Genomic DNA, 22010 nt, shown 5'->3' on the forward strand with positions numbered 1-22010 from the left:
ACTTTGAGAAATCAAATTGACTTGTTGAGTCAATATTTTATTCTGAGCCAATATGGCATTCAGAGTATTAATCTCAAGAACTCCTTTCTTCTGATTTGTCCCATTGTTCACAGGATTCCTTTCAGAAGTGTACATGAATTGGTTATTTGCAACCATTTCAATTAGCTCTTGAGCTTCTGCAGGCGTCTTCTTCAGATGAAGAGATCCTCCAGCAGAGCTATCCAAAGACATCTTGGATAGTTCAGAGAGACCATCATAGAAAATACCTATGATGCTCCATTCAGAAAGCATGTCAGAAGGACATTTTCTGATCAATTGTTTGTATCTTTCCCAAGCTTCATAGAGGGATTCTCCATCCTTCTGTCTGAAGGTTTGGACTTCCACTCTAAGCTTACTCAATTTTTGAGGTGGAAAGAACTTTGCCAAGAAGGCATTGACTAGCTTTTCCCATGAGTCCAGGCTTTCTTTAGGTTGTGAGTCCAACCATGTCCTAGCTCTGTCTCTTACAGCAAAAGGGAATAGCATAAGTCTGTAGACCTCAGGGTCAACCCCATTAGTCTTGACAGTGTCACAGATTTGCAAGAACTCAGCCAAAAACTGATGAGGATCTTCCAATGGAAGTCCATGGAACTTGCAATTCTGTTGCATTAGAGAAACTAATTGAGGCTTAAGCTCAAAGTTGTTTGCTCCAATGGCAGGGATAGAGATGCTTCTCCCATAGAAGTCGGGAGTAGGTGCAGTAAAGTCACCCAGCACCTTCCTTGCATTGTTGGCATTGTTGTTGTTTTCGGCTGCCATGTGTTCTTCTTCTTTGAAGATTTCTGTTAGGTCCTCTACAGAGAGTTGTGCCTTAGCTTTTCTTAGCTTTCGCTTCAAGGTCCTTTCAGGTTCAGGGTCAGCTTCAACAAGAATGCTTTTGTCTTTGTTCCTGCTCATATAAAAGAGAAGAGAACAAGAAAATATGGAATCCTCTATGTCACAGTATAGAGATTCCTTGAGGTGTCAGAAGAACAGAAAAATAGAAGAAGGAGGTAGAAGAATTCGAACTTAATCAGAGAGAGTTCGAATTGTGCATTGAGAAGGAGTGGTACTCCATAAATAGAAGGATGTGGGAAGAGGGGAAGAGAATTTTCGAAAATTAAGTTAAAGAAATTGAAAACATTTTGAAAAACACTAATTAATTTTCGAAAATAAGAGTGGGAAAGAAATCAAGTGATTTTTGAAAAAGATTTTGAAATTAGAAGTCAAAAAGATTTGATTGAAAGCTATTTTGAGAAAGATGAGGTTAAGAAGATATGATTGATTTTAAAAATATGTGATTGAGAAAATATGATTTGAAAACAATTTTAAAAAAAGATTTGAAAAAAAAAATTAATGACTTGCCTAACAAGAAAAGATATGATTCAAACATTAAACCTTTCTCAACAGAAAAGGCAACATACTTGAAATGTTGAATCAAATCATTAATTGATAGCAAGTATCTTTGAAAAAGGAAAGAAATTGATTTTGAAAACATTTGATTGAAAAGATATGATTTGAAAAAGATTTGATTTAGAAAAACTTTGAAAACTTGAAAAAAAATTGATTTGAAAACAAAATCCTCCCCCTTGTGCCATCTTGGCGTTAAACGCCCAGAATGGTGCACAATCTGGCGTTTAACGCCCAATGCACTACCTTTTTGGGCGTTAAACGCCCAACCAGGCACCCTGGCTGGCGTTTAAACGCCAGTCTGTCCTTCTTCACTGGGCGTTTTGAACGCCCAGTGATGAGCGGATAATTTATACGCTTTTTGGCATTGTTTTTAGTTAATTTTTAGTAAGTTTAAGCTACTTTTAGGGATGTTTTCATTAATTTTTATGTTAAATTCACATTTCTGGACTTTACTATGAGTTTGTGTGTTTTTCTATGATTTTAGGTAAATTCTGACTGAAATTGAGGGATTTGAGCAAAACTCTGAAAAAGGCTGACAAAAGGACTGCTGATGCTGTTGGATTCTGACCTCCCTGCACTCGAAATGGATTTTCTGGAGCTACAGAACTCCAATTGGCGCGCTCTCAACGGCGTTGGAAAGTAGACATCCAGGGCTTTCCAGCAATATATAATAGTCCATACTTTATTTGGAAATTGACGACGTAACTTGGCGTTGAACGCCAAGTACATGCTGCTGTCTGGAGTTAAACGCCAGAAAAACGTCATGATCCGGAGTTGAACGCCCAAAACACGTCATAACTCGGAGTTCAACTCCAAGAGGAGCCCCAGCTCGTGGATTGATCAAGCTCAGCCCAAGCATACACCAAGTGGGCCCCGGAAGTGAATTTATGCATCAATTACTTACTCATGTAAACCCTAGGAGCTAGTTTATTATAAATAGAACATTTAACTATTGTATTAGACATCTTTGGTCTCAGTTTTGTTTTATTCTTCATCCTAAGAGGCTATTGATTACGTTTTAGGGGGCTGGCCATTCGGCCATGCCTGAACCTTTTACTTATGTATTTTCAACGGTGGAGTTTCTGCACACCATAGATTAAGGGTGTGGAGCTCTGCTGTACCTCAAGTATTAATGCAATTCTATTTTCTTTTATTCAAATCTCTCTTATTCTTATTCCAAGATATTCATTCGTACCCAAGAACATGATGAATGTGATGATTAGATAACCCTCATTATCATTCTCACTTATGAACGCACGTGATTGACAACCACTTCCGTTCTACATGCAACAGAGCTTGAATGTGTATCTCTTAGATTCCCCAACAGAATCTTCGTGGTATAAGCTAGATAGATGGCGGCATTTATGAGGATCCGGAAAGTCTCACCTTGTCTGTGGTATTCCGAGTAGGATCCTGGGAATCCGGAAAGTCTCACTTTGTCTGTGGTATTCCGAGTAGGATTCCGGTAATGAATGACTGTGACGTGCTTCAGACTTGCAAGTGCTGGGCGTTAGTGACAAACGCAAAAGAATCAAGGGATTCTATTCCAGTAGGAGCAGGAACCAACCAGTGATTAGCCGTGCTGTGACAGAGTGCGTGAGCGTAGTTTTCACTGCGAGGATGGGATGTAGCCATCAACCATGGGTGATGCCTCCAGACGATTAGCCATGCGAGTGACAGCCGCAGAGGACCATTTTCCCAAGAGGATTGAAAGTAGCCACCGCTGATGGTGAACCCCTATACACAGCTTGCCATGGAAAAGAGTAAGAAGGATTGAGTTGAAGCAGTAGGAGAGCAGGCGTCCTTGAGCCATACAGTATCTCCATTCACTTATCTGAAATTCCCACCAATGAATCTGCATAAGTATTCTATCCCTTTTATTATTTCATTTACTTTCTTATTTCTATTTTTGAAATCATAAACAATTTTAACCTGCCTAACTGAGATTTACAAGGTGACCATAGCTTGCTTCATACCAACAATCTCTGTAGGATCGACCCTTACTCACGTAAGGTTTATTACTTGGACGACCCAGTACACTTGCTGGTTAGTTGAACGGAGTTGTGAATTCAACCAGTGCCATAAGAAGCTTTCATCTCAAAATAGTTAGAACATGGATCACAATTTCGTCCACCAAGTTTTTGGCGCCGTTGCCGGGGATTGTTCGAGTATGGACAACTGACGGTTCATCTTGTTGCTCAGATTAGGTAATTTTCTTTTCAAAAAGTTTTCTAAAATCTTTCAAAAATATTTTTTTTATTATTTTCGTTTTTTTTAATATAATTTTCGAAAAAAAAATAATAAAAATACTAAAAAATCATAAAATCATAAAAAAAAACCAAAAATATTTTGTGTTTCTTGTTTGAGTCTTGAGTCAATTTTTAAGTTTGGTGTCAATTGCATGCTTTAAAAATTTTTCTTGCATTTTTTCGAAAAATCCATGCATTCTTAGTGTTCTTCATGATCTTCAAGTTGTTCTTGATAAGTCCTCTTGTTTGATCTTGATGATTTCTTGTTTTATGTCTTTTCTTGTTTTTCATGTGCATTTTTTGTTTGTTAGAGTCCATGCATCAAAGATTTCTAAGTTTGGTGTCTTGCATGTTTTCTTTGCATAAAAAATTTTTCAAAATTATGTTCTTGATGTTCATCATGATCTTCAAAGTGTTCTCGGTGTTCATCTTGACATTCATAGCATTCTTGCATGCATTCATTGTTTTGATCTAAAAATTTCATGCATTGAGTAATTTTATTGTTTTTCTCTCTCATAATTAAAAATTCAAAAATCAAAAAAATATCTTTTCCTTATTTCCCTCCAAATTTTCGAAATTTTGGGTTGACTTGGTCAAAAATTTTCAAAATTAGTTGTTTCTTACAAGTCAAGTCAAAATTTCAAATTTTAAAAATCTTATCTTTTTAAAATCTTCTTCAAAAATCATATCTTTTTCATTTTTTTTCATAATTTCTCGAAAATTTCAAAAATCTTTTTCAAAATATTTTCAAAATCTTTTTCTTATCTTTACATCTAATTTTCGAAAATTAGCTAACAATTAATGTGATTGGTTCAAAAATTTGAAGTTTGTTACTTTCTTGTTAAGAAAGGTTCAATCTTTAAGTTCTAGAATCTCATCTTGTAGTTTCTTGTTAGTTAAGCAATTTTAAAAATTAAATCTTTTTCAAAATATCTTTTTCTTAAAAATCTTTTTATCTTTTTTATCTTATCTTTTTCAAAAACTTTATCTTTTTCAAAATTTGATTTCAAAATATCTTATCTAACTTCTTATCTTCTTATCTTTTTCAATTTTGATTTCAAATCCTTTTCAATCAACTAACTAACTTTTTGTTTGTTTCTTATCTTTTTCAAAACCACCTAACTACTTCTCCCTCTTCTATTTTCGAAAATATCTCTCTCTTTTTCAAAAGTTCTTTTTAATTAATTAATTGTTTCATGTTTAATTTTAATTACATTTTATCTCTAATTTTCGAAAATTACTAACCTCTTTTTCAAAAATTAATTTCGAAAATTCCCTTCTCTTTTCTTCTTCTATTTAATTATTTAATTACTAACACTTCTCTTCACCTCTCTTCATCTAAAAATCTGAACCTCCTTCTTCATTCTTCTACCCCCTTCTTTTTCTACTAACACAAAGGAATCTCTATACTGTGACATAGAGGATTCCTCTTTCTTTTCTTGTTTTCTTCTCTTTCATATGAGCAGGAACAAGGATAAAGGCACTCTTGCTGAAATTGATCCAAAACCTGAAAGGACTCTGAAGAGAAAATTAAGAGAAGCTAAATTAAATTATTCTAAAGGTAACCTTTCAGAAACATTAGAACAAGAGAAGGAGATGGCAGCCGAAAATAATAATAATGCAAGGAGAATGCTTGGTGACTTCACAAAGCCAACGTCCAAGTTTGATGGAAGAAGCATCTCCATTCCTGCCATTGGAGCCAATAACTTTGAGCTGAAACCTCAGCTAGTTGCTTTAATGCAACAAAACTGCAAGTTTTATGGACTTCCATCTGAAGATCCTTATCAGTTTTTAACTGAGTTCTTGCAGATCTGTGAGACTGTAAAGACGAATGGGGTTGATCCTAAAGTCTACAGACTCATGCTTTTCCCTTTTGCTGTAAGAGACAGAGCCAGAGTATGGTTGGATTCACAACCCAAGGATAGCCTGGACTCATGGGATAAGCTGGTCACTGCCTTCTTGGATAAATTCTTTCCTCCTCAAAAGCTGAGCAAGCTGAGAGTGGATGTTCAAACCTTCAAACAAAAAGATGGTGAATCCCTCTATGAAGCTTGGGAAAGATACAAGTAGCTGACCAAAAGATGTCCATCTGACATGTTTTCAAAATGGACCTTACTAGATATATTCTATTATGGTCTCTCTGAATTTTCGAAAATGTCATTGGATCATTCTGCAGGTGGATCTATTCACCTGAAGAAAACGCCTGAAGAGGCTCAAGAACTCATTGACATGGTTGCAAATAACCAGTTCATGTACACTTCTGAGAGGAATTCCGTGAACAATGGGATACCTCAGAAGAAAGGAGTTATTGAAATTGATACTCTGAATGCCATATTGGCTCAGAACAAAGTGTTGACTCAACAGGTCAATATGATCTCTCAAAATCTGAATGGATTGCAACATGCATCCAATAGTACTAGAGAGGCAGCTTCTGAAGAAGCTTATGATCCTGAGAACCCTGCCATGGCAGAGGTTAATTACATGGGTGAACCTTATGGAAACACCTATAACTCATCATGGAGAAATCATCCAAATTTCTCCTGGAAGGATCAACAAAAACCTCAACAAGGTTTTAACAATGGTGGACGTAATAGGCTGGGCAATAGCAAGCCATATCCATCATCTTCTCAGCAACAGACAGAGAATTCTGAACAAAACACTTCTAATTTAGCCAATATAGTCTCTGATCTGTCAAAGGCCACTTTTAGTTTCATGAATGAAACAAGATCCTCCATTAGAAATCTGGAGGCACAAGTGGGCCAGCTGAGTAAGAAAGTTATTGAAACTCCTCCCAGTGTTCTCCCAAGCAATACAGAAGAGAATCCAAAAGGAGAGTGCAAGGCCATTGATGTGATCAATGTGGCCGAATGCACAAGGGAGGAGGGGGACAAAAATCCTAGTGAGGAAGACCTCCTGGGACGCCCCTCAAGCAAGAAGGAGTTTCCTATCAAGGATCCTGAGGAATCTGAGGCTCATCTAGAGACCATAGAGATTCCATTAAATCTCCTTCTGCCATTCATGAGCTCTGAAGACTATTCATCCTCTGAAGAGGATGAAGATGTGACTGGAGAGCAAGTTGCTCAATATTTAGGAGCTATCATGAAGCTGAATGCCAAGTTGTTTGGTAATGAGACTTGGGAAAGTGAACCTCCCTTGCTTATTAATGAACTGGATACTTGGATTCAGAAAATACTACCTCAAAAGAAACAAGATCCTGGCAAGTTCTCAATACCTTGTACCATAGGCACCATGATCTTTGAAAAAGCTCTGTGTGACCTGGGGTCAGGGATAAATCTTATGCCACTCTCTGTAATGGAGATGCTGGGGATCATTGAGGTACAACCTGCCTTGTTCTCATTACAATTGGCAGACAAGTCAATGAGACAAGCTTATGGAATAGTAGAGGACGTGCTAGTAAAGGTTGAAGGCCTTTACATCCCTACTGATTTCATAATCCTAGACACTAGGAAGGAAGATGATGAATGCATCATCCTAGGAAGACCTTTCCTAGCCACAGCAGGAGCTGTGATAGATGTCAACAGAGGTGAGTTAGTCCTTCAATTGAATGGGGACTACTTTGTGTTTAAGGCACATGGCCATCCCTCTGTGACAAAAGAGAGTAAGCATGAGGAACTTCTCTCAGTTCAGAGTCAAGAAAAGCCCACACAGTCAAACTCTAAGTTTGGTGTTGTGAGGCCACAACCAAACTCTAAGTCTGGTGTTCAAACCCCATATCCAAACTCTAAGTTTGGTGTTGGGACCACACAAAAATTGACCTGATCACCTTGCAGCTCCATGAGAGCCACTGTCAAGCTATTGACATTAAAGAAGCGCTTGTTGGGAGGCAACCCAATTTTATTTATCTAATTTTTATTTTATTGTTATTTTGTGTTTTATTAGGTACATGATCATGAGGAGTCACGAAAAAATCATAAAAATTAAAAACAGAATCAAAAACAGCAGAAGAAAAAAATTTTCATCCTGGAGGACGCACAGGCTGGCGTTCAACGCCAGCAAGGTGCATCTGGCCGGCGTTCAACGCCAGAACAGAGCACCATTCTGGCGCTGAACGCCAGAAACAAGCAACATCCTGGCGCTGAACGCCAGGAATGTGCCCAGAGAGGAAAAACTGGCGCTGAACGCCAGTAACAAGCATGAAACTGGCGTTCAACGCCAGAAACATGCTTTACATGGGCGTTGAACGCCCAGGACGTGCACCAATGGGCGTTTAAACGCCAGAATGGTGTACCAAGGCATTTTACATGCCTATTTGGTGCAGGGATGGAATTTCTTGACACCTCAGGACCTGTGGACCTCACAGGATCCCCACCTACCTCGCCCTCTCTCTCTCCATTCATGGTCATCCCTTCTATTTTTCATTCACCACTCACTCTTTCCCATAAACCCCACTCACCTTCAAAATTCAAACTTCTCCTTCCCACCCAATCCCACCCATATAGCCGATTCCATCTCCCCTCACTCTCCTCCATTTTCTTCTTCTTCTTCTTCTTCTTCTCTTCTTTCTTCTCTTGCTCGAGGGCGAGCAATATTTTAAGTTTGGTATGGTAAAAGCATAGCTTTTTTTGCTTTTCCATTACCATTAATGGCACCTAAAGCCAGAGAAACCTCAAAGGGAAGACAAAAAGCTTCCACCTCTGAGTCATGGGAGATGAAAAGACTAATATAAGCCGTCATAGCTCAGTGGTAGAACATGTGGCTGCAAATCAAGAGATCCCTGAGATACCTCAGGGGAAAAGTTGTCCTCCACATAAATATTGGAAGCAACTAAAAGGGAGGAACACCAAAATTACTAGGAATCATTCAACAGAAGCAAGGAAGAGACATAGAGGAGCTCAAAAGAGCACCATTGGACCTTCAAGAAGGCACCACCCTCACTCAGGTGGATTCATTCCTTGTTCTTTATTTCTTTCTGTTTTTGGTTTTTAGTATTGTGTTTATCTATGTTTTGTGTCTTTATTTCATGATCATTAGTATGTAACCATGCCTTAAAGCTATGAATAAAATCCATTAATCCTTCACCTCTCTTAAATGAAAAATGTTTTAATTCAAAAGAACAAGAAGTACATAAATTTCGAAAATAGCTCTTGAATTTAGTTTAATTATATTGATGTGGTGACAATACTTTTTGTTTTCTGAATGAATGCTTGAACAGTGCATATGTCTTTTGATCTTGTTGTTTATGAATGTTAAAATTGTTGGCTCTTGAAAGAATGATGAACAAAGAGAAATGTTATTGATGATCTGAAAAATCATGAAATTAATTCTTGAAGCAAGAAAAAGCAGTGAAAAAGAAGAAAATGGCGAAAAAAAAAAAGAGTATATAGAAAAAGAAGGAGCAGTAGAAAAAGCCAATAGCCCTTAAAACCAAAAGGCAAGGGTAAAAAGGATCCAAGGCTTTGAGCATCAATGGATAGGAGGGCCCAAGGAAATAAAATCCAGGCCTAAGCGGCTAAATCAAGCTGTCCCTAACCATGTGCTTGTGTCATGAAGGTCCAAGTGAAAAGCTTGAGACTGAATGGTTAAAGTCGTGATCCAAAGCAAAAAGAGTGTGCTTAAGAGCTCTGGACACCACTAACTGGGGACTTTAGCAAAGCTAAGTCACAATCTGAAAAGGTTCACCCAGTTATGTGTCTGTGGCATTTATGTATCCGGTGGTAATACTGGAAAACAAAGTGCTTAGGGCCACGGCCAAGACTCATAAGTAGCTGTGTTCAAGAATCAACATGCTTAACTAGGAAAGTCAATAACACTATCCGAAATTCTAAGTTCCTAGAGAAGCCAATCATTCTGAACTTCAAAGGAAAAAGTGAGATGCCAAAACTGTTCAGAAGCAAAAAGCTACAAGTCCCGCTCATCTAATTATAATTAATATTCATTGATATTTTGGAATTTATAGTATATTCTCTTCTTTTTATCCTATTTGATTTTCAGTTGCTTGGGGACAAGCAACAATTTAAGTTTGGTGTTGTGATGAGCAGATAATTTATACGCTTTTTGGCATTGTTTTTAGGTAATTTTTAGTAAGTTTAAGCTACTTTTAGGGATGTTTTCATTAGTTTTTATGTTAAATTCACATTTCTGGACTTTACTATGAGTTTGTGTGTTTTTCTGTGATTTCAGGTAAATTCTGACTGAAATTGAGGGATTTGAGCAAAACTCTGAAAAAGGCTGACAAAAGGACTGCTGATGCTGTTGGATTCTGACCTCCCTGCACTCGAAATGGATTTTCTGGAGCTACAGAACTCCAATTGGCGCGCTCTCAACGGCGTTGGAAAGTAGACATCCAGGGCTTTCCAGCAATATATAATAGTCCATACTTTATTCGGAAATTGACGACGTAACTTGGCGTTGAACGCCAAGTACATGCTGCTGTCTGGAGTTAAACGCCAGAAAAACGTCATGATCCGGAGTTGAACGCCCAAAACACGTCATAACTCGGAGTTCAACTCCAAGAGGAGCCCCAGCTCGTGGATTGATCAAGCTCAGCCCAAGCATACACCAAGTGGGCCCCGGAAGTGAATTTATGCATCAATTACTTACTCATGTAAACCCTAGGAGCTAGTTTATTATAAATAGAACATTTAACTATTGTATTAGACATCTTTAGTCTCAGTTTTGTTTTATTCTTCATCCTAAGAGGCTATTGATTACGTTTTAGGGGGCTGGCCATTCGGCCATGCCTGAACCTTTTACTTATGTATTTTCAACGGTGGAGTTTCTGCACACCATAGATTAAGGGTGTGGAGCTCTGCTGTACCTCAAGTATTAATGCAATTCTATTTTCTTTTATTCAAATCTCTCTTATTCTTATTCCAAGATATTCATTCGTACCCAAGAACATGATGAATGTGATGATTAGATAACCCTCATTATCATTCTCACTTATGAACGCACGTGATTTACAACCACTTCCGTTCTACATGCAACAGAGCTTGAATGTGTATCTCTTAGATTCCCCAACAGAATCTTCGTGGTATAAGCTAGATAGATGGCGGCATTTATGAGGATCCGGAAAGTCTCACCTTGTCTGTGGTGTTCCGAGTAGGATCCTGGGAATCCGGAAAGTCTCACCTTGTCTGTGGTATTCCGAGTAGGATTCCGGTAATGAATGACTGTGACATGCTTCAGACTTGCAAGTGCTGGGCGTTAGTGACAAACGCAAAAGAATCAAGGGATTCTATTCCAGTAGGAGCAGGAACCAACCAGTGTTTAGCCGTGCTGTGACAGAGTGCGTGAGCGTAGTTTTCACTGCGAGGATGGGATGTAGCCATCAACCATGGGTGATGCCTCCAGACGATTAGCCATGCGAGTGACAGCCGCAGAGGACCATTTTCCCGAGAGGATTGAAAGTAGCCACCGCTGATGGTGAACCCCTATACACAGCTTGCCATGGAAAAGAGTAAGAAGGATTGAGTTGAAGCAGTAGGAGAGCAGGCGTCCTTGAGCCATACAGTATCTCCATTCACTTATCTGAAATTCCCACCAATGAATCTGCATAAGTATTCTATCCCTTTTATTATTTCATTTACTTTCTTATTTCTATTTTCGAAATCATAAATAATTTTAACCTGCCTAACTGAGATTTACAAGGTGACCATAGCTTGCTTCATACCAACAATCTCTGTGGGATCGACCCTTACTCACGTAAGGTTTATTACTTGGACGACCCAGTACACTTGTTGGTTAGTTGAACGGAGTTGTGAATTCAACCAGTGCCATAAGAAGCTTTCATCTCAAAATAGTTAGAACATGGATCACAATTTCGTCCACCACCCAGCTTTTTCTGTGTAATTCCTCTGCTGCATGTTCTGAATCTTCAGTTCCCTGTACTATTGACTTGAAAATAGAACCAAGATCAAATAAACAATGCATTGCAAGACACCAAACTTAAAATTAGATACTAGACTCAAACAAGAAACATAAAATATTTTTGGTTTTTATGATTTTGAAATTTTTTTTTGTGCTTTTTTTTTCGAAAATTATATGAAAAGAAAATAAAGGTATCAAAATTCTTAATGAGAATTCCAGGAATCATGCAATGTTAGTCTAAAGCTTCAGTCTAAAGGAATTAGACATGGCTAGCCAAGCTTCAGCAGGACATTGCATTCAAGAGCTAAATTGATGAAGATCAATCAGCTTTGGTGATGATAAGAACATCACCTTGAAACACTAGAATTCATTCCTAAGAACTCTGAAGAAAAAATACCTAATCTAAGCAACAAGATGAACCGTCAGTTGTCCATACACAAAACAATCCCCGGCAACGGCGCCAAAAACTTGGTGCGCGAAATTGTGATCACTACAACTTCGCACAACTAACCAGCAAGTGCACTGGGTCGTCCAAGTAATAAACCTTACGCGAGTAAGGGTCAATCCCACGGAGATTGTTGGTATGAAGCAAGCTATGGTCACCTTGTAAATCTTAGTCAGGCAGACTCAAATGGGTATAGTGATATACGAATAAAGCATAAAGATAAAGATAGAGGTACTTATGTAATTCATTGGTAGGAACTTCAGATAAGCGTATGAAGATGCCTTCCCTTCCGTCTCTCTGCTTTCCTACTGTCTTCATCCAATCCTTCTTACTCCTTTCCATGGCAAGCTTATGTAGGGTTTCACCGTTGTCAGTGGCTACCTCCCATCCTCTCAGTGAAAATATTCCTATGCTCTGTCACAGCATATGGCTAATCAGCTGTCGGTTCTCGGTCAGGCCGGAATAGAATCCAGTGATTCTTTTGCGTCTATCACTAACGCCCCGCCTGCTAGGAGTTTGAAGCACGTCACAGTCATTCAATCATTGAATCCTACTCAGAATACCACAGACAAGGTTAGACCTTCCGGATTCTCTTGAATGCCGCCATCAGTTCTTGCCTATACCACGAAGACTCTGATCTCACAGAATGGCTGGCTCGTTTGTCAGGCGAGCACTCGGTTGTCAGGCGATCAACCATGCATCGTGTATCAGGAATCCAAGAGATATTCACTAGAGCCTTGGTTGCTTGTAGAACAAAAGTGGTTGTCAGTCACCTTGTTCATAGGTGAGAATGATGATGAGTGTCACGGATCATCACATTCATCAAGTTGAAGAACAAGTGATATCTTGGACAAAGAACAAGCGGAATTGAATAGAAGAACAATAGTAATTGCATTAATACTCGAGGTACAGCAGAGCTCCACACCTTAATCTATGGTGTGTAGAAACTCCACCGTTGAAAATACATAAGAACAAGGTCTAGGCATGGCCGAATGGCCAGCCTCCCAAAGTGAGTTCAATCATAAAAACATGATCAAAAGCTCCCTAATACAGTAGCAAAAGGTCCTATATATAGAGAACTAGTAGCCTAGGGTGTACAGAGATGAGTAAATGACATAAAAATCTATTTCCGGGCCCACTTGGTGTGTGCTTGGGCTGAGCAATGAAGCAATTTCGTGTAGAGACTCTTCTTGGAGTTAAACGCCAGCTTTTATGCCAGTTTGGGCGTTTAACTCCCATTTAGGTGCCAGTTCCGGCGTTTAACGCTGGAATTTCTGAGGGTGACTTTGAACGCCGGTTTGGGCCATCAAATCTTGGGCAAAGTATGGACTATCATATATTGCTGGAAAGCCCAGGATGTCTACTTTCCAACGCCGTTGAGAGCGCGCCAATTGGGCTTCTGTAGCTCCAGAAAATCCACTTCGAGTGCAGGGAGGTCAGAATCCAATAGCATCTGCAGTCCTTTTCAGTCTCTGGATCAGATTTTTGCTCAGGTCCCTCAATTTCAGCCAGAAAATACCTGAAATCACAGAAAAACACACAAACTCATAGTAAAGTCCAGAAAAGTGAATTTTAACTAAAAACTAATAAAAATATACTAAGAACTCAACTAAAACTACTAAAAACATGCTAAAAACAATGCCAAAAAGGGTACAAATTATCCGCTCATCAAGTCCCTATCCAAGAATTAAAGAAAGTCAAGGCTCATGAAGAGACCGTAGAGGTCCCCTTGCAAACACTCTTGCAATTCATGAGTTCTGATGAATACTTATCCTCTGATGAGGATGAGAAAACTAGGGAAGAGCAAGTTGCTCAGTACCTAGGAGCTCTCATGAAGCTAAACGCCAAGTTATTTAGAGTAAAGACATTGGAGGAAAAACCTCCAGTGCTTACCAAAGAACTCAATGCTTTGGTTCAGCAGAATCTGCCTTAAAAGCTTCCGGATCCCGGACGCTTCCTAATTCCTTGCACCATAGGCACCATGACCTTTGAGAAGGCTCTGTGTAACCTAGGGTCAAGTATAAACCTCATGCCACTCTCTGTGATGGAGAAGTTGGGAATCTTTGAGGTACAAGCTGCAAATATCTCACTAGAGATGGCAGACAAGTCAATGAAAAAAGAATATAGCTTAGTAGAGGATGTCTTGTTGAAGGTTAAAGACCTTTACATCCCTGAAAATTTTATAATCTTAGATACTGGGGAAGATGAGGATGAATCAATCATCCTTAGAAGACCTTTCCTAGCCACTGCCAATGCTATCATTGATGAAACAAAGGGAGAACTGATTTTACAACTAGTGGAGAAGCACATCTTGTTCAAGATGCCTCACCCCAGCTCTCCCTCTGAGAAAAGAGAGATTGATAAACCCCAATTTTAGGATTTATCTTGTGTAGAATTTGGGGGGTTTTATCAATATTCTTTCACACTTATTCATATAAAATGCATAGTTTTGTGTCTCCTTCCTAATTCTGCTTCATGGTTGAAAACATGCTTCTTTGACCTTAAATATGTTATATTTTAATCCTCTTCTATTAACATTTGATGTAGTGATATGTTTGTTAAGTGATTTCAGAGTTTATAGGGCAAGAATGGCCTAGAAGAGAGAAAGGAAGCATGCACAAATGAAAGGAACATGAATAATGGAGCTTTGGAGAATTGGCTACGACATGCACGCGTGGCCGACGCACACGCGTAGGAGCATGGTTTTAGGATTGGTGCATAAAAGTTGATGCATTTGCGTGGCTGAGCAAAAATCCCATCAACGCGTACGCGTGGCTGACGCACACGCGTGGCTTGCAAAACTCAAATGAAGCGCACACGTGGCCGACGTGCACGCGTGACGCTCGGCACGTGACATCATTAATGAACTCGTGGCTGGCGATTTCTGAGGAGCTTCAGGCCCAAATCCAACTTGATTCTTCATGGAAAAGACCCAGGAATTGATGGGGAAAAGGGGGACTCACACATTAGAGAATTTTTAGCTAGTTTTTGGAGTTTTAGTCTCTAGAGAGAGAAACTCTCCCTTCTCTCTAGGTTTTAGCTTTCTCAATTTCAATTTCACTTGGATCCTTTAGTTAGATCTGTTTTAATTCAATTATACATTGCTTTAATTTGTAGATCTCATTTTCCTACTCTCATTTAGTGTTCTTGTTATTCTAGTTATTTTGGATCTTGGAATTGGATCTTGTTTACATTGATTTCTATTTAATGCATTGAGGAATTTCATGTTTGTTGTTGTTAATTGCTTGATTGTTGTTAGTTGTTTGTAGTATATAACTTTGATTTAAAATTTCTTCTCAATTTCACAATGTCTTTCATTCTTGCTCACCAAGTGTTTGAGAAAATGTCAATTATAATTATGGAGTAGATTTTCACTCTTGGCTTGGGGGTTAGAAAATTGGAAACAGTTGAATTGTCAAAGTCTTTTGTTGATTGACAATTGGAATTGCTAGTTGATTTAAATGCCACTAAAGCTAGTCTTTCCTTAGGATTTGACTAGGACTTGTGGACTCAAATTGATTATCTCCACTTGACTTTTCTTTATAGTTAGAGGTTAACTAAGTGGAGCAATAACCAATTCTTATCACAATTGATGGAGGCAATGATGACAGGAATTCCAATTCTCACCCCTAGCCAAGGATTTTATATTTGATTGATTGTCATTCACCCTTGTTAGTTTAATTTCTTGGTTTCCTTGTTCAATTGTTAATTGCTCATTGTTTTAATTCATGTTCATTTACCTTTCTTGTATTCAACTCCAAACTACCAGGAGAACTCCTAACCAATGACGTGCATCTTAGGGCAACTCCTAGGGAGAATGACCCGAGATTCTACTCCTGGTTATTGATTTTGAATTGTGGTGACACATTTTCTAAATTTGGTGCGGGATAGCTTGTTGGTTTAGACTATACTCACGACAGAATTTATTGGTAAATTCTATACCGACAAATATCTCCCATCAGAGATAACTGTGCAACACTTAGTGTTCCAACCATCTCTCTCAGTGCAGAGCTTTACTAAGCCCCTAGACACCAATTCTAAGTTTGGTGTTGGGCGGCCATCAACAAGCACTAAGAACAAAGGTATTAAAAAAAGTACTTAAAGGTTGGAGAGACAAAAAGATCCCAATAGAAGGCCTCTCACCTAGAATGAGAGTTGTCTTCACTAAGAAACTAGTCATACCACATACAGTGAGTCATGTCTTATCTCTAGAGCTTGTGAAGCTCATCCATAAGAAGACAGAAAGAAAGTTTACTATAACGGGCAAAATTCCAAGCCCATATCAATCTCCGTAAGGAGCTAACCATCAAGCTAGTGACGTTAAAAGAGCGCTTGTTGGGAGACAACCCAACCATAGTTATTATTTATGTTTTTCTTTGAATTCGTTTTTCTTAATTATTTTTTTAGGTTCATGATCATGTGCATTAGTCAGAACAGAGACAGAAACGTTCAGAAGTGAAAACAGAACACCCTGGAGTACATGTCTTGCTGGTGTTGAACGCCAGACAAGAAGGCATGAGTGGGCGTTCAACGCCCACAAAGGGTAACATTACTGGCGTTGAACGCCAACCCTAGAGCAGAGGCTGGGTGTTCAACGCCCAACAGAGCAGAAGACCTGGTGTTGAATGCCAGGAAAGAGGTCCTTCCTTGGTGTTCAACGCCTTGAGTGGAGCAGGAAGCTGGCGTTGAATGCCAGCTATGAAGCATGAGCTGGGCGTTCAACGCCCACAAGGGGGGAGGCAGAGAATTTGAATTCCCTAACCTCTCAGGACCAGTGGATCCCACAACATCTTCACCAACCCCACATTTTTCCCTCTTCTTTTCATACTTTCTATCACACTCTTCCCTATAAACCCTCAACAAATCACATACATACCTCTTCCCCAAAACCATCATAACTCCCACCAACCCCCACCCACTAAAATTCAAACTTTCCCACCCATATTTCCCCCCAATCTTTCGAAACCCTAACCATAACTTCCCTATAAATACCCCTCTCATACCACTTATCCCACACACTACTCATACACGTTTAGTCCTCACTTGGCCGAATTGCTCTCCTCCCTCTATCTCCATCTATTTTCTTCTTCTTCTACTCTATTCTTCCCTTTTGTTTATTTTTGCTCGAGGACGAGCAAAGTTTTAAGTTTGGTATTGGAAAAGTCTTACTTTTTGCTTTCCATTCCCACTTATTCCACCCAAGGTCGGAGAACCCTCTAGAAAGAGGAAAGGAAAGGCCGTAGCTGCCACCTCTGAATCTTGGGAGATAGAGAGATTCATCACCAAAGCCCATCAAGACCACTTCTATGAAGTAGTGGTAAAAAAAGGTGATCCCTGAGGTCCCTTTTAAGCTTAAGAAGAATGCGTATCTGGAGATCCGACATGAAATCCAGAGAAGAGGTTGGAAAGTCCTAACCAATCCCATCCAAGTGGTTGGGATCTTAATAGTGCAAGAGTTCTATGCTAATGCATGGATCACAAAAAACCATGACATTAGTGTGAACCCGCATCCTAAAAATTGGAGCACCATGGTTCGAGGGAGAATCTTAGACTTTAGCCCGGAAAGTGTGAGGTTGGCGTTCAACTTGCCTTTGATGCAAGGAAACCCACACATCCTTACACTAGAAGAGTCAATTTTGATCAAAAGTTGGATCAAGTGCTCTCAAACATATGTGTGAAGGAGCACAGTAGAAAAGAGATTCCCAAGACAAGCCTATCAAACTAAGAAGGCCTGACCTCAAGCCCAAAGCTAGAGGATGGTTGGAATTTATCCAACGCTCTATCATCCCTACTAGCAACCGATTCGAAGTGACCATAGACCGAGCCATCATGATCCATTGCATCATGCTTGGAGAGGAGGTGGAAGTACACGAGGTGATACCTCAAGAGTTATACAAAGTGGCAGACAAGCTCTCCACCCAAGCAAGGTTAGCTTTCCCTCATCTTATCTGTCACCTATGCAATTCAGTTGGGATTGTCATAGAATATGACCTTCCAATTGAGGAGGATAAGCCCATCACTAAAAGAAAGATGGAGCATACTAGAGAGCCGACACATGAACCATAACATGAGCATTTGGAGCCACCTCAACATGAGATCCCTGAGATGTCTCAAGGGATGTATTTTCCTCCTCAAAGCTATTGGGATCAATGGCATACTTCTATGGGAGAATTAAGCTCTAACATGAATCAGTTGAGGATGGAGCATCAAGAGTATTCCACCATCCTCAATGAAATTAGAGAAGATCAAAGAGCTTTTAGGGAAGAACAACAGAGGCAAGGCGTGACATTGAAGAAATCAAGCACTCTATTGGATTCTCTAGAGGAAGTGGTAGCTGCCGTCACTAAGGTGGTCCCGTTCCATCACCCCTTGCTTTTATGTATTTTTCTGTTTTCCATTATGTTTTATTGTCTGTTCTCGTGTTCTTATTGCATGATCATTTCTATCTATGTCCTAAAGTTATAAAATATTCCATATATCTCTCACCTTATATAAATGAAAATTTTATTTGAAAAAGAAAATTAAGATGCATGAATTTCAAGTTTTATCTTAAGAATAGTTCAATTATTTGATGTGGTGGCATTGCTTTTATTTTCTGAATGTATGAATGAACAGTGCATATTTGAAATTGGAATTAAGAATGTTGGCTCTTGAAAGAATGATAAAAAAGGAGAAGTATTATTGGTAATCTGAAAAATAAAAATCAAATTGATTCTTAAAGTAAGAAAAAATAGTAAAAAGCAATAAAAGAAAAAAATATATATGCTTGTTCGAAAAAAAAAGGCAAGCTGAAAAAGAAAGAGAAATAAAAAGCAGAAAAAAGCCAATAGCTCTTTAAACCAAAAGGCAAGAGCAAAAAGCCAATAACCCTTTAAACCAAAAGGCAAGGGTAAAAGGATCCAAGGCTTTGAGCATCAATGGTTAGGAGGGCCTAAAAGAAACAAAATATTGGCCTAAGCACTCCAAAGAAATAGTGTCCCTAACTATATTCTTGTGGTGTGAAGGTGTTAAGTAAAAAGCTTGAGATTGAGCAGTTAAAGTCGTGATCCAAAGTAAAAAGAGTGTGCTTAAGAACTCTGGACACCTCTATCTGTGGATTCTAGCAAAGCTGAATCACAATCCGAAAGGGTTCACCCAGTTAAGTGTCTGTGGCATTTATGTATCCGGTTGTAATATTGGAAAACAAAGTGCTTAGGGCCACGACCAAGACTTTAAAAAGCTGTGTTCAAGAATAAAAAGAACTAAACTAGGAGAGACAATAATATCATCTGGATTCTAAGTTTCTAAAGAGGCCAACACTTCTAAGTTTCAATGGATAGTGAGATGCCAAAACTATTTAGAAGAAAAAAAAAGCTACTAAGCCCCACTCATTTAATTGAAATTGAGCTTCATTGAAAACTCTGAGATTTATTGTATCTTACTCTTCTTTTCTATCCTACTTTGTTTTTAGTTTCTTGGGGACAAGCAACAGTTTAAGTTTGGTGTTGTGATGAGCGGATATTTTATACGCTTTTTGGCATCATTTTCATATAGTTTTTAGCATGTTTTGTTTAAATTTTATTAATTTTTCATAGGTTTTAGTGTAAAATTCACATTTTTGGATTATACTTTGAGTTTGTGTATTTTTATGCAATTTCAGGTATTTTCTGGCTAAAATTGAGGAGCTGGAGCAACAGTCTAATTTAGAGGCAGAGAAAGCACTACAGATGCTGTCAAGACCTGACCTCTGTGCACTTGAAGGAGCTTTTCTGGAGCTACACAAGTCCAAATGGAGCGTTCTTAACGACTATGGAAAGCTAACATCCAGGGATTTCCAGAAATATTTAATAGTCCATACTTTGCTTCAAAATTAAAGGTCCAAAAACTGGCATTCAATGCCAGCCATCGACCCCATTCCTAGCGTCCAACACCCATAAGGAGGTGACCAGCATCCAACGCCCAAAAGGGGGCCCTTAGCCAGTGTTCAACGCCTCTAGGGAATCCTAGCACGTGGGAGACACTAAAGCTCATCCCATACACTCACCAAGTGGACCCCGTTAGTGGATTTTCGCACTACAAGCCTAAGCCTATCATATTTCTGTAATCCTTAATTATTAGATTAGTATATATAGACAAGAGTTTACCATTGTTAAGGGATTTTTTGGGAGACTTTTGATCTCTTGCCCATTTTCACGTTTACCATTATATTTTTCTATCAGCATGAGTCACTAAACCTCCTAGGTTAAAGTTAGGAGCTCTACTGAGTTTTATGAATTAATAAAAGTACTACTGTTCTATTTTCAATCTGTGTTTGATTCTATTATAAGATATATCTTCGTTCTTCAACCTTATGAATTAGTTGAACTAGCACAAGGTTATCTCTATTCTACATGGTTCAGCGAGCGTCTTTCATCAGATATCAATGAACCACTCGCTTGAGAATACGTCTCTCAGACGGTTAATCCACGACTTCGTTGGGAACTTCTCGAGATATCAGTTCAGCCGAGGTATGGGGAGTTTAGGGTCTTTGTGGTAAAGGCTAGAATCAAGGTGCAACATTCTCTAATTCGGAAGATTCCACCTTGTCTGTGGCTTTTTGAGTAGTATCACCAAGGGAATGAACTGTAGGAGCTTCACCCTTATTCAGATTGGATGCACACTAAACCTGGTGTTCAGCCCAGAGGAAGATTGGAGACCTTTCAAACTAGTGTTGATCACATACAGCCTGCTATAGAAGAAATCATTCACAGTTGGATTAGATAGCAAGAAAGTATTGATCCAAAAGAACAAAGTATCTCCAAAGCCTTAACCATCTTCTTATCATTAAATTCAAAACCACTGAGTAATGTTTTCTTATTACTTTTATGCGTTTAAACAACTTTTCTATCTGCCTGACTAAGATTTACAAGATAACCACTATTTGATCCAAGCTGATAATCTTCATGGGATCGACCCTGACTCACCTCAGGTATTACTTGGACGACCCAGTGCACTTGCTGGTTTAGTTGTACGGAGTGTGGGAATCTATGCACCAGTCCCCATCTTCAATTCTTGCGCGCTTAGTCTGGTCAAGGTAGTTAGAAGCATCCTTCTTTGTGAAACCCAATAGTGAATACCCTCCAGCAATCCCCGCCATATAACCAAGTATCTTTGACGCAGGTGTAGGTAGCCCATAACTTTGCATACCATCTAGCTAATCCTTTGCCGCACCTGAAACCCGACGGAACTTAGGAATCAAGTTTACCATACACCTAGCTACTAACTCATGGTTGTGCTCAAGGATGACTTTTCGGACCTTCCAATTCGAACTTTCTATGTCAAGATGTATGGACAATTTAGCCTGGTAGTTCATTCGTGTCTCAAGCTTATGACATCTTTTTCTATCCAATCTGTTATAGTGCTTTTCATCCCTTAACCCAGCTCTATTGCAAAAGAATCTCCTCCTAATTAGATTTTTGGCGTCATCTTTCCCATAGTCTCTTTTGCATACACCAAACCCATGGCACTTCCCAAACCTCATATAGAATTCATAAGCACATTCCTCCGTTTTGAAAACCTTGTTCTCTATTTCAACTGCAGTAAGACCAAATACATTTCCATAATGTGACAGGTCATCTTGGCCATTTGAATCCAATTGCTCAACATCAAATTCATTAGCATCTGAACTGACTACGTCGCCAACATAATCACTTTCATCTCTCATAAAACCAAAATATATTAAAAATTTGTTGTCCAAGCTTGGCATGAGTAAGGCTAGTCTTATGGCTACTTCTATGATATCTTCACTTCATTTTAAAAAAATGAAGATGGAGCACAACTGAGCACTAACCTTCGAGCAGCACGGCTAGCAGAACCGCGAGACCTGGCGAGCAGAATCGTGAGACAGAGGCGAGTAGAACCACGAGACAGAGGTGAGTAGAACCACAAGAAAAAGGCGAGCAACTTTTCGAGCAGAACGGCGAGAGGGACGTCAAGCAAAACAGCAAGAGGAATGGCATTCAAGGACGAAACCGGTTGTGATCTTGAGCGCCAAGGGTGGCAACGGTGAGATAGATGGCGGCGTGATAGAGGTTGGG

General features: G+C 39.2%; 1 protein-coding gene and 2 non-coding genes across 3 annotated transcripts; 1 reads left to right on the forward strand and 2 right to left on the reverse strand.

The window, feature by feature from the left end:
• Positions 1–285: 285 nt before the first annotated feature.
• Positions 286–393, forward strand: LOC130978732 (small nucleolar RNA R71). Its single transcript, XR_009086349.1, has one exon. It is a non-coding gene; the product is annotated as a small nucleolar RNA R71 (small nucleolar RNA).
• Positions 394–5672: 5279 nt separating this feature from the next.
• Positions 5673–5776, reverse strand: LOC130978394 (small nucleolar RNA R71). Its single transcript, XR_009086040.1, has one exon. It is a non-coding gene; the product is annotated as a small nucleolar RNA R71 (small nucleolar RNA).
• Positions 5777–21127: 15351 nt separating this feature from the next.
• Positions 21128–21637, reverse strand: LOC130974873 (protein FAR1-RELATED SEQUENCE 11-like). Its single transcript, XM_057899713.1, has one exon. It carries the CDS (start codon positions 21635–21637, stop codon positions 21128–21130), a length of 510 nt encoding a protein of 169 aa, XP_057755696.1.
• Positions 21638–22010: the final 373 nt, after the last annotated feature.

Source organism: Arachis stenosperma, chromosome 4, assembly GCF_014773155.1.
Source record: "Arachis stenosperma cultivar V10309 chromosome 4, arast.V10309.gnm1.PFL2, whole genome shotgun sequence".
In the NCBI taxonomy this organism is placed as follows: domain Eukaryota; kingdom Viridiplantae; phylum Streptophyta; class Magnoliopsida; order Fabales; family Fabaceae; genus Arachis; species Arachis stenosperma.